General features: G+C 39.3%; 1 protein-coding gene across 1 annotated transcript in view; it reads left to right on the forward strand.

Moving 5' to 3' along the window:
- The window catches only part of LOC132820214 (succinate--CoA ligase [ADP-forming] subunit beta, mitochondrial-like), a 100,781-nt gene extending 87,705 nt beyond the window's left edge, over positions 1-13,076 (forward strand). Inside the window, exons 10-11 of the mRNA XM_060832205.1 lie at positions 9,033-9,121; positions 12,884-13,076. Coding sequence (XP_060688188.1) covers positions 9,033-9,121; positions 12,884-12,958 — 164 coding nt within the window. The 3' untranslated portion in view covers positions 12,959-13,076. The remainder of the gene's footprint in view (positions 1-9,032; positions 9,122-12,883) is intronic.
- The last annotated feature ends 593 nt before the right edge of the window (positions 13,077-13,669 follow it).

Here is a 13,669-nt window from a genome sequence, read left to right on the forward strand (position 1 = left end):
CGCAGACACGGGGAGAATGCGCAAACTTCACACAGACAGTCACCTGAGGCTGGAATCGAACCTGGGACCCTGGTGCTGTGAGGCTGCAGTGCTAACCACTGTGCTACCATGCCACCCGATTCATGGTCATCATTAGACCCTTACTTCCAGTATTTTTGTTGAATTCAAATTCCACCATCTGCCGTGACAGTATTCGAGCCCGGGTCCCCAGGACGTTACCTGGGTCTCTGGATTAACGGTCCAGCAATAATACTACTAGGCCATCCCCTCCTGGGGTGGAATCAAACCCAGGTCCCTGGTGCTGTGAGGTAGCACCGCTAGTCACTGAGCCACTGTGCCCCCGTTATGTCTGATGATCTTAAAAAGGAAGTGGGAGGGTTACAGGCAGAAATTTCAGAGAATGGTAGGATTGAGTGTGGCAGTTTGATCTGCTTTGAAGGTAAAGAAATGACATCTGATGAGAGTTAATGGCAGTGTTTGAGGGTTGCATCACTGAGGCAATAGAATGATTAGAAGCTTAGACAGCACAAGGCTGAAGGACAAAGTGATTGGACTTGTGAACTCAAAGGAAGGGGAAATTGTAAGGATGTATTGGGGTTTGGTCTATAGAAGGGACTAGGGTAGAAATTCTGGAGGTGACACAATCCATGAGATTATTACACACGGAGCCTCATCCCTTGAGTTAGTGAACTTCCCCATCAAGTATCTGATTATAGGTTAAGCAATCCAAAAATAATTGTCTTTATTTGCTTTTTGGATAGTTTAGATTAGATTCCCTACCGTGTGGAAACAGGCCCTTCAGCCCAACAAGTCCACACCGACCCTCCGAAGAGTAACCCACCCAGACTCATTTCCTTCTGATTAATGCACCTAACACAATGGACAATTTAGCAAGGCCAATTCACCTAACCTGCACATCTTTGGACTGTGGAAGGAAACCAGAGCACCTAGAGGAAACCCACGCAGACACAGAGAGAATGTGCAAACTCCACAAAGTCACCTGAGGCTGGAATCGAGTCTGGGTCCCTGGTGCAGTGAGACTGCAGTGCTAACCACTGAGCCACTGTGCCGCCCCATTCATTCAAAACATTTGTATTTTGGGCAAGGTTTTCCTTTGTGTCTTTCTAAATTCACTTTCCGCTAAATGTTCATTCTTCTGAGTCTATTTTGTTGGTAAGCTTTGAAATAATAATCCATGTTAACCTTACATGTATCATTTACTTGTACCTACATTTTGAAGAAGTCTTTTTTTCTTTACCATAGAATTTAATTTACCTGATCTTTCCTCAAAAATACTTATTTTAAAATTGGGATCAGTTTTACTGTTGTTGACTAGACTCTGTCTACTGGAAAAATGTTTTGACACACAGATCAGCATAGATTCGCAGCAGTACACGTTAAAGTACAGACCTTGTATACTATATTTGTGACTTCCTCCCAGCTCCACTAATCAGAATTCGTTTTGCAAGTTTATTTTCTGAAAAAGCATGAAAAGTGTTTAATATTCTGAGATGTTTGTTATGCAGAATCCTCCCCTCCTATTTCTGTGCCTACTGTGAGTAAATTATTGCTCCACAGCTATTCCTTTAGTTTTCACCATTATTTCACCCCCACTTCATGTTAGATTAATGCTCTGATGGCAGTTTGTTAATCTTAATAGTACAATTACATTTTGTGACAGTAGCCAGTGCATTAGAAGTTTTCTTGGATTCTTCTGGCAACATAAGAGTTTGCACCATTTTCTCTATAGTATGTATTTATCATAAGTTCTCTGAACTTCCTGGGTATCTCTGCACTGACGGCTTCAGCATTCTATCTTAAGACTATAAGACATAGGAGCAGAAATTAGGCCATTCAGCCCATTGAATCTTCTCCACCATTCAGTCATGGTTGATAGGTTTCTCAACCCCATTCTCCTGCTTTCTCCCCATAACCCTTGATCTCTATGACTATCAAGAACCTATCTACCTCAGTCTTAAATATACTCAATTTTCTGGCCCCCACAGCCTTCTCTGGCAATGAATTCCATATTCACTACTCTCTGGCTGAAAAGTTTCTCCTTATAACTGCTCATAATACTCCAAATATGGTCTGGCCAGAGCTTTGTAGAGCCTCAGAAGTACACCTCTGCTTTTATATTCAAGCCCTCGCAAAATTAATGCCATCATTGCATTTGCCTTCCTAACTACTGACTCAACCTGTAAGTTTACCTTGAGAGAATCCTGGACCAGCACTCCCTAGTCTCTTTGCACTTCAGACTTCTGAATTTTCTCCCCATTTAGAAAATAGTCCATTCCTCTATTTTTCTTGCCAATGTACATGACCTCACACTTTCCCATGTTGTACTCCACTTCTTTGCCCACTCTACTAACCTTTTCAAATCCTTCTGCAGCATCCACCTCCTCAATACTGCCTGTCCTCTGCCTATCTTTGTATCATCTGCAAATGTAGCCAGAATGCCCCAGTTCCTTCACCTATATTGTTAATATATAAAGTAAAATGTTGTGGTCCCAACACTGAGCCTTGCAGAACACCACTTGTCACTGGCTGACACTCTGAGAAGGACTCTTTTATCCTCACTTTCTGCTTTCTACCAGACAGCCAAGCTTCTATCCATGCTCGCATTTTGCCTTGAATACCATGGGCACTTATCTTACTCAGTAGCCTCCTGTGCAGCACCTTGTCGAAGTCCTTCATGAAGTCCAGGCTGTTCTTGTACTAACCTGCTTATTACTTTCTCAAACAATTCTGGCAGATTTATCAGGCAAGAGTGTACATAATGCATTACATAATATTTCCTTTTTAAAATCTACATATGAAAATAGGAACAGTTTAGTTATTGTATTATGTTAGGCTTCGCAATTTCACTGATCTGCCTAAAGTTTATTTTAAAACTCTCGATATTTCCTTGTCAACGATCAGTTTGGTAATAGTGCATGTCCGGACATATGACCATTAACTAGACTGCATCTTTGGAGAGAAGTGATGAGAAAATAATGTAGGGCAAGTCAATTGACAGTAGAATCGTCTCAAACTCAAACTTGTTTCCAGAACTGCAACCACCAATTTTTATAGGCAAGACTAAACTGCAACTCAGAAACCACGTACCGTTTCTTTGGACATTGACTGTGGCCAATTCCTTGAACAGGTTGAAGGGAAATAGACAGTTGGGTACATGCTTGTAAATTAGTTCCAGTCTATGACCCAGTCAATAATTAAAAAAACAAACTCTTTAATCCACAGTGACAAAGCTAATTCAGAGTTTTAGCCTTGTTCAATAATAGTTCCTAGTATTATACTACTGAGTCAATTGCTGCATGGATTGTGCTATTCAAACAATTTCACAAATTGCAGTGTGTGTAATTTAAACAAAAATGATGACAAAAGTTACATTTTTCACATTTGAGAGGCAGAATCTCATCTGCTGGGAACACGAATTCTGTGTTTGGACAGTCAGAAATGGACAGTAAATGGGCACTTTTATTCCTACCTGCTCAGCTCACTCTTCACTACCTTGTTCACAGTAGAAGAGGTTGAGATTGGTGGGCAGCACAAGTTATTCCTGAAATCCTGTGAATCTACAAAGTTTTATCTCCACTGCACACATTACAAATTGCTCTCCAAATCAAGGCATTCGATATAAAGCTGTTCTGTAGATATCTTTTCCATGTGGTAACAAAGCACAGACAGCAAGGGGTCAAAAGAAGAAAAGTGAGAGGAGGCACATATACAGGACAAGCACTGGTATGGACCCTTTGGACCAATTGGCCTGTTTCTGTGTTGTGTGTAAAAGTGGATGATGCCCAGTACAGGAAACAGATTAGAAAAGCAGTCAGGGTAAATCTGAAGTTAACATTAGGGTGCAGAAGAAAGAAAATATGGAATTCACAGTTTGAAGTTAGAGTGAAAGATGGGGCAAGAATTCTAAATTCTTAACACTAATTTTAGAAACTACCCAATGAAAAATTACTGGCTCTTGGCAAAATCTGCTGCTTATATTCAATACTTTCTGAAGGCAGTAGAATAATTACTAGAAATAATGATTTTGGTGGATTTTGTAGTTAGACTAACATGTGCTGAGAGATATACAGGCCAAGACAAATTGTTCACAGTGTGTTTCTAGAGAGAAAAAGGATTGAATAAGCAGGGGATGGACCAATGGTATTTTCATTCTCATGTTTTAATTTCTTTTCCTACTGCAGAGCTGGAACCATAGACATAACAGAAGGGTGATTAATTTTATTGTCTTTAATTGCCCTTGAAAAGATGGTGGTGAATTGCCACTTTGATTAAAACTGAATGAAAGACTTCAGTTGTTATATACTATTTACGACATTTCACATTGACAAATATAATATATGCAAAATGCAGTTATAGCTTGATCTTTTGAATACCTAATAGCTTCTCTTACTTTCCAAAACGCGTACATAATTGTTATAAAATTAATTTTCTGGAAATTTGCAGTGATGCACTCATATTTCTTGAGTTTTTTGAAGCCGAGGGGGATCTAAGTTGTTATGTTATTAATCAGATAACTGCTAACCAGAATGCGTTGGTTTGTGTGATTGTGTGTTTAGATTGTTGATATTAATAGATTTTGGTATACACATGTGGAAGTTATCCAACAGTTAAACAGTACTAAAAGCAGGTCTTTACCAAATGCAGACCAACAAACTTCAAATGCAGTAAACCAGCAAATAGGAAAACAGCACAAATGCCATATTTGCTGGACCTCCGATGAAATAATGGCCATGCATGTGGTCTGAAGACATTGACTCTTGTTACCCACAGGAATAAAAGCTGTGCTTTTTTTAATTGACTTAAGAGTTTTCTTTTGAACTTAAGGCCAAAACATAGATGCTCTTAGTTTACAATACAAACCTAAACTTGCCAGTCAGAAAAGATTTTCTTTAGGATGCCTTGCCAATTTGCCTGATTTTTCTACTCTCTGAGGCTTTGGACTTGTTCAGCTAACTCTGGTTATTTCTTTTCTTATGCAATGAATATGTCAGATTCATGCCATTGCTGAGAGAAAATGGACTGTGCAGCTGTCTATCTGTTTTTTGGTTTATAGTTATGCCCTATTCCTTAGTTTCTATCAATTAAAAGCATTTAACTAATTGAGGGAAGTTGAGGATTTAAATTTGATGTTGGAAACCGGAGGCCATTCATCCCCCTGCATGTGCCAGTCAATAAAAAGCTGTCCAGCTTGATCACCAATTTTGCACTTTATTGTTTCATTGTCTTGTGGGTCATGGCACTTCCAGGGAATATACAATTTTGTTTTGCATTTGTTTCTATCACCCCTCCAGGCTGAGTTTCAGTCCCCACTGCCTGAAGAGAGAATAGATTTCTCCTCAATGCCTCCATCTAGCAAAGTTAAAAACCAGGTTATAGTCCAACGGGTTTAATTGGAAGCACACTAGCTTTCAGCGCGACACTCCTTCATCAGGTGATTGTGGAGGGCTCGATCGTAACACAGAATTTATAGCAAAAATTTGCAGTGTGATGTAACTCCATCTAGCAAAGCTTTCTCCCCATTGCTTGAAGTTTATGAACTCTGGTATTGACTGCTTACCTGAAGGAAATAAGTTCTCTTCATTTTACACACTTTAATTAAATCTCTCCTCAGCTTCCCCTATTTCAAAGGGAAAAAAAATCTCCAACCCATCCGATTCTTTCTTATGGCTAAAAATTCTGTGTTTCTGACAGCATGTTTGTAAATCTGCTTTGTGCCCTCTTCAGTATGATCACATCCTGCCTGTGAAGCATTGACCAGAACTATCCTCTAGCTGCAATGTACTGAATAATTTGTACAGTTGTAGCATAAGCTCCTTGATCCTATGTTCTGTGCCTTGGCTAATAAAAGAAAGTTTCCTGTGTATCATCTTAACCCCATTATTTACTTGTCTTGCTCCCTTCAGAGATCTGTGGACATAGGCACCAACTGTGAATCTCTGTTCCTGAGCATTTCCAGTGTTTTACCATTTATTGTCCAATCCTTTGCCTCTGTGCCTTACATAAGGCATTATCTCACATTATTGCCAATTAAATTTACTTTTCACTTCTGTGGCCAGCTAACTAGTCCATTTATAACTGTCAGGAGTCTATAGCTTTCTTCCTCAATATTAACCACACAAGCAATTTTTATTTCATCTTGATCATATGGTAGATGCCATGAAAATAAAAGGGAATTTAGTACTTAACCCTGTGGATATCACTGGCAATTATCTTCTACTCGCAAAAGCATCCCTCGAGCATTACCTTTTGCTTGCTGTCACTAAACGCTTTAGAATCTTACTTTCCACATGTCCTTGGATTCTATAACCTTTCACTTTTCTGATAGTCTGCCTAGAACAGAGAGAGACCTCGGTGTTCAGGTACATATTCTTTGAATATTGCGTCACAGGTAGACACAGTAGTTAAGAAGGCACTTAACATGCTTGCCTTCATTGCTCAGACCTTTCTATATAGGAGTTGGGATGTCATATTGAAGTTGTACAAAATGTTAGTGAGGCTGTTCTGGAGTACTGGCTGAGTTTTAGTTGCCATGTTATAGTAAGGCTATTATTAAATTGGAGAGGGTTCAGGAAAGATTTACCAGGATGTTATTGGCATTGATGGTTTGAAATGTAAAATAGTCTGGAAAGGCTGGGACTTTTTCATTGGAGCATAGGAGGTTGAGAGATTAACTTATTGAGGTTTATAACATCATGAGTGGCATAGACAAGGTGATTGACAATGTTTTATTTTCTTAAGGTTGGGAAGTTCAAAACTGGGGGCATATTTTTAAGGTGAGAAGGGAAGAATTTAAAAAGGACTTGGGCAGTCTTTTCTTTTAAACCCACAGTGGTTCATGTATGAAGTGAACTGCCAGATAATGTGATGCATGCAGGTGCAGCTACAACATTTGAGAGACATTTGGATAAGTTCATGAATAGGAAAGGTTTGGAGGAATAAGGGTCAAGCGTGGGCAGATCAGACTAGTTTGGTTTGGGAACATGGTAAGCATGGACTGGTTGGACCGAGTAGTCTGTTTCTTTTTTTTCTTGCACCTAACCTGCATATCCCTAAACACTATGGGGAATTTAGCTTGTCCAATTCACCTAATCTGCACATCTTTGATTGTGAGAGGAAACGCACACAGACAAGGGGTGAATGTGCAAACTCCACACAGTCACCCGAGGCTGGAATCGAACCTGGGTCCCTGGTTCTGTGAGGCAGCAGTGCTAACCACTAAGCTCCCATGCTGCCCCAGAGTCTGTTTCTATGCTGTATGTCTCTTTGACTATGCACCATGAGATACAGATGACTATAATAGACATTTTTATTACGAATGTAAACAAAAGGTAGAAGACGAGGGTGGTGATGGAGGGTTGTTTTTCAGACTGGAGGCCCGTTACCAGTGGAGTGCCACAAGGATCCGTACTGGGTCCAAAACATTTTGTCATTTATATAAATGATTTGAATGTGAGCATAAGAGGTATAGTTAGTAAGTTTGCAGATTACACCAAAATTGGTGGTGTAGTGGACAGTAAAGAGGGTTACCTCAGATTACAACATGATCTTGATCAGATGGGCCAGTGGGCTGAGAAGTAGCAAATGGAATTTAATTCAGATAAATTCAACGTGCTGCATTTTGAGGAAGCAAATCTTAGCAGGACTTATACACTTAATGGTAAGGAGTTTTGCTGAACAAAGAGACCTTGGAGTGCAGGTTCATAGCTCCTTGAAAGTGGAGTCGCAGGTAGATAGGATAGTGAAGAAGGCAGTTAGTATACTTTCCTTTATTGGTCAGAGTTTTGTGTACAAGAGTTGGGCGGTAATGTTACGGCTGTACAGGACATTGGTTAGGCCACTTTTGGAATATTGCGTGCAATTCTGGTGTATGGAATGAGCTGCCAGAGGAAGTGGTGGAGGACAGTACAATTTCAACATTTAAAAGATGTTTGGTTGGATATATGAATAGGAAGGGTTGAAAGGGACATGGGCCAGGTGGCAGGTGGGACTAAATTGGATTGGGATATCTGGTTAGCATGGACAGGTTGGACCAAAGGGTGTGTTTCCGTGCTGTACATCTCAATGACTCTATGACTCTATTTTGCTGAAATCATATAGACTGCATCAAATACTCATCAATCCTTTTCGTTACGTCCTCGAAAAGGAGTTAATTATTCAGAAATGATCATCCCTTGATAAATCCATGTTGCTTAATCTTGATTAATCTCTACCTTTAAGTGAGGATTGGTGCTGTTCCTCAGAATTTTTTAGATAGCGTATATACCACAAAAGCCAAATTGAATGGTTTGTAATTACTCAATCTATCCCTTTCTTCTATTTGAATCAATCATTCTTCTGTTTGGTGCACTGCTGCTTTAACAGTCTTCCAGTGACCTGTCTGCAGGCAGCATTGCAGGAAGATATTTCTGTCACTCCACACATGCAGTGCTTGCCTATCTCAAAATTCGGAAGTGTGTGGAAAAGAGCAAAAGGAAAAGCTGCCAACTATTCCTCCATTTTGTTAGAACTACTGTACCAGCTCAAGTAAGTTCCACTGGAGTTCAGGTCCTGCATCAGAACGGTTTAAGCATGAACACAAAGTAGTTTGAAGAAGATTCCAGTTGTCCATTTAGATTGCATCTCCATATAGTCATAGGACTTGGGGAAATAGAGTGGTTGAACCAATGTGCTGATTTTTCTCTGTGGCAGTTCATTGCTTTCTTTGCTTTTTCTCTATCCCCTGGGTGAAAAAAATCCTCTTGCTCTTAGTTAGCAGAACTAAGAATTAATAATTGATTGGTACACTGGCAAAGCTAAGCCATCAGTTAAATTGGCAATGTGTTAATGGGAGTTGTTGGCCACTAATGAGAGTATTTCACCACAGCGTGTTGTTGGGGAAAATGGAGAGAAATGAGGAGATTAGTGCATTGAAAAATCTTGGCACCAGTTACCAGTTGAGGACTTTATTGTACAAGAGTACTGTCTTTTGACAAAAACATTGTTTCAACTTTATTGGATTGTTTGTCATTCAGGCACACGTGTCGATGATGCAAAAGCAATAATTGCTGCGAGCAGCCTGAAGATCCTTGCCTGTGATGATTTGGACGATGCAGCTCGAATGGTAATATTCATTGTTATGCGTGCTAAATTGCCAATGATTGCAGTATAAACAGGTCACTAGGGGCACATTTGCTTCTTCCACCTAACCCCATTGAGAATTAAACCACTCATATCATGACACTAAGCCCTCCAGCAGACTCATGAAAAATCTTGTGGGGAAACTCTAGGAATTTGCCAAGAAGATATAGGAATCAATTTTAGCATTATAAACAAATGCAATTGGTTTTAGGGTGGCACAGTGGTTAGCACTGCTGTCTCACGGCGCCAGAGACCTGGGTTCAATTCCTGCCTCAGGCAACTGTCTGTGTGGAGTTTGCCCATTCTCCCCGTGTCTGCGTGGGTTTCCTCTGGGTGCTCCGGTTTTCTCCCACAGTCACAAAGATGTACAGGTTAGGTGAATTGGCCATGCTAAATTGCCCATAGTCTTAGGTGAAGGGGTAAATGTAGGGAAATGGGTCTGGATGGGTCACTCTTTGGAGGGTCAGTGTGGACCTGTTGGGCCGAAGGGCCTGTTTCCACACTGTAAGTAATCTAATCTAATCTAATTCTCCAGCAAAGTACATGAACGTAAATACAAACAAATGTTTTTGTGCATTATTTTTTTCTTTACTGATGGCAGGACTGGTGTTGTTCTTCGTTAGCTTCACAGAGACTTCTAAGTCCTGTGTATACATTTTGTTAGAGGAGTATATTAATAGAGCCACAAAAAATTGTATATCCTGTTTGTGTAGAAGGAAGTACCTATTGAAGGTGAACAGGTTGTACCTGAACAGTACTGGGACCAATGTCCTTATAAGGATGTTACCTTAGATTGTTAGGGAGACTTCAAACTTATTTGGCTGGGGACTCTTGGACACTCACCTGAAACATTAGGGAGGAGACATGAAGTACACAGGGAACTAGGAGAAATAAGTTGAGTGAAGAATAATTAGGAAATAAGATTTTGGGATGTTCAAAATAAGGGGCAAATATGAAAGTTTACATATGCAGCTGCTGGGAGATGAGTAAATAGTGGTGAACGGTTGCTTAACAAGAATCTTTCTATTCTGGTGGAAGCAGATTTCCAAAACCTCGAAGCTCAGAGAAAAAAGAATTGGTGAACCTTTGTTTTAAATGGGCAACTCTTGATTTTTCAATTGTCAACCTGAGTCCTACAGTTTCCAATGATTAAATCTCTTTTCCACATCTACTCTGAAATATGTGTTGCTGGAAAAGCGCAGCAGCTCAGGCAGCATCCAAGGAACAGGAAATTCGACGTTTCGGGCATAAGCCCTTCATCAGGCTGAAGGGCTGATGCCCGAAACGTCGAATTTCCTGTTCCTTGGATGCTGCTTTTCCAGCAACACATATTTCAGCTCTGATCTCCAGCATCTGCAGTCCTCACTTTCTCCACATCTACTCTGTCAATACCCCTCAGAGTTTTATATGAACAGTCACATCATGTTCTTTTTCTAAACTCCTGCAGATGTTAACCTAGCTAGTCCAATCTTGCTCACCCATTCCAGAAATTAGTTTAGTAAACTTTCTCTGAACTGCTTGCAACATGTTTACATCTTTCATTAAATAATGTCACCAATACTGTGCGCATTGTTGCAATGTTATCTTACCACTGTGTTGTGTAACCTCCCTACTTTTGTATTCAGTTCCCCCTGTGATATAAGGTAATATTCTGTTAGCTTTTTTAATTACTTGCTGTACCTGGACACTAACCTTTTGTGATTCATGCACAAGACCATCCAGATCGCTCTACATCTCCATGCTCTGCAATATCTCAACATTTAGATAACATGCTTTTTTTATTCTTTCTGCCAAAATGGACAAGTTCACATTTGCTCACATTATACTCTATTAGACACATTTTTCTCTAGACACTTAATCTATCTGAATCTTTTTGTAACCTCCTTGAGTTCTCTTCACAGATTATCTTCCTACCTGTCTTTGCTTCATCAAGTCCCAGCACCAATCCCTGAAAAAGACCCATTTTAAACCTACTCTCTGCTTCCTACAACCAGCCAGTCTACATCCACGTCGAGAGTTGGCGCTGGAAAAGCACAGGTGGTCAGGCAGCATCCAGGGAGCAGCAGAGTCAATGTTTCAGGCATAAGCTCTTCATCAGGAAATTATGCCCAAAATGTCGATTCTCCTGCTCCGCGGATGCTGCCTGACCACCTGTGCTTTTCCAGCACCACACTCTTAACTCTGATCTCCAGTATCTGTATCCTCAGTTTCCCCCAATCTTCCTCCATGCCAATATGCTAACCCCTACAACTTGAACATTTTTTTTGTAAGAATCTTGGATGTGGCACCTTATCACATGCCTTCTGGAAATTGAAGTGTAGTACATCAATTCTTATCCTCAGCGCACATTATTCAGTGGTTTGGAAGGTAACGAGAGTAACATTCTCAAAAAAGGAGGGAGATAGAAACAGGAAACTGCAGACTAGTTAGCTAACATCTGTCATAGGAAAAGATGTTAGAAGCTGTTACAGCCACTTATCCTAAAGGTAACATTAACCACACTCCTTGTAGTTTATTCAGTACTACTTCTCTGGTGATTGTGATTTTCCTGAGCTTCTCCCTCCCATCTCCTGATTTATCACTGCTTCTAGGATGTCACTTATATTCCCTGTAATGAAGACTGATGCAAAATACCTGTTCAATTCATTTCCTAATTCCTTGTTTTCTACTATTAATTCTCTAGCCTTGTTCTATAGGACTAACACTCACTTTGTTCACTCTTTAAATAGTTATAGCAACTCTTACTACCAGTGTTTTTCTGTTAATGGTTCGCTTTTGCTTATGCTGTAATTTTTCCCTCCTTATTAATTTTTTGACAATTCTTTGCACTTTTTAAAAAAATCTGTCTGATCTTATGACCTGTCACCTAACTTTGAATAATTATATCCTTTTCCTTTAATTTTACTACTATCTTTAATGTTTGCCATCAACCACCATGGGTCCATCTCTTGGAAATTTTCCCTGCTAATTGAAATGTATGTATTCTATTTATTTTAAAATATTCCCTTAAATGTCTATTAACCTATTCTTTTTAGTTACTTTCCCAATTCACTTTTTGGCAACTCTTCTTTCATGCCCTCATGTTCGTTATTTAAATTGTATAAAATTGACCCACTCCTCTCTCCATTAACTGAACGTAAAATAATCTTATCCTATGGTCCCAAAGGCAGAAGGATCAGTGAACAGAACACAGATTTAAAGTGATTGACAAAGGAACCAGAGGAGAAATTCAGAACCGTTGTTGCAAAGGGTTGTTGAGATCTGGAATGCACTGCCTGATAGTTTGATGTAAACCGATTCAATAGTAACACTCAAAATTAAATTGGATAAGTACTTAATGGGCTAAAAATAGACTTCAGAAAAACGAGCAGGGGAGTGGGATTGGTTGAACAACTTACAGAGAACCAGTACAGACACAGTGGGCTGACTGACCACCTCCTGTGCTGTCACATTTTCTGATTCCATTTCATACACGTTTTGGTAATCATTTGTAATGGATTGTAATAGTCGTTATTTTTTTTATTGAAAACAAATATGCTTCCAAGAATAGCTACCAGCATGAATTGTATTCAGTATGCCGAATTATATTCAGTACGCCAAATTATAAGAACAAATCTATTAAAAAAAAATTAAAGTGACTTGTTAGTTTTCAATTTGCTTTTGAAGAAATCTATCATTGCTATAATATACTGAATGTTTGTGTCTATGGAATTACTACATTTTCATTTTTCCTTTCTGCAAACAGGTTGTAAAACTTTCAGAAATTGTTTCACTCGCCAAAGAAGCTCAAGTCAACGTGAATTTCCAGCTCCCAATCTAATCGTGATGCTTGAACCTCAAAGCTAAAGGCTTTAGTGGAAATGTTTACTGAATAGCTATTTATTTTTCATGTGCTTTTGTTTCTTGAAAATGATGGCTGAATAAAAGGAATGAATGTGTTTCGCGGCGTGCAGTTATTTATTAGCTGCTTCTTTGAAACACAAAGACACATTAAAAGACACAAGATTCCTTATTACAATCTTCCCAAGCTAGTATTAAAGTTCCAAAGTTTCTCCTCAGTTCAATAGTTAGAAAAAAAATTCAAAGGTGCTGTACTATACATTTACACTGATTACTTACCAGGTATGTTTTATTTTGTTCATGCAGCTGTGATCCATATAGTCAGTAATATAACTGCGCTTTGAACAATCTTCATCTCTAGCTTCTCCTATACAGCTATAGGCTAGCAATTGATGTTGGCGAAATTGGAAAATTGCATTAACATTATGAAGAACCAAATGTCTTAGGAATGCTTTTACATGTTTTGTCTGCAAAATCTCCCAACAATAATTTCTAGGTTTTAGTTCTTTCACACAATCCATGGTCTTCCCCAGTTCCCTCCCCCTGTGCTTTAGTTTTACTTGGGCACGCCCAGTTTTGTGATACTGTAATGTTTGATTATTGGATTTGTTTTGTTTTACTTTGATTCTGCTTTTGTGAAGGATACAGGAAAAGAGCATTTGAGTATTTTTTTGCCATGAGATTATACCAC

This window comes from Hemiscyllium ocellatum, chromosome 11, assembly GCF_020745735.1.
Source record: "Hemiscyllium ocellatum isolate sHemOce1 chromosome 11, sHemOce1.pat.X.cur, whole genome shotgun sequence".
Classification (NCBI taxonomy): Eukaryota; Metazoa; Chordata; class Chondrichthyes; order Orectolobiformes; family Hemiscylliidae; genus Hemiscyllium; species Hemiscyllium ocellatum.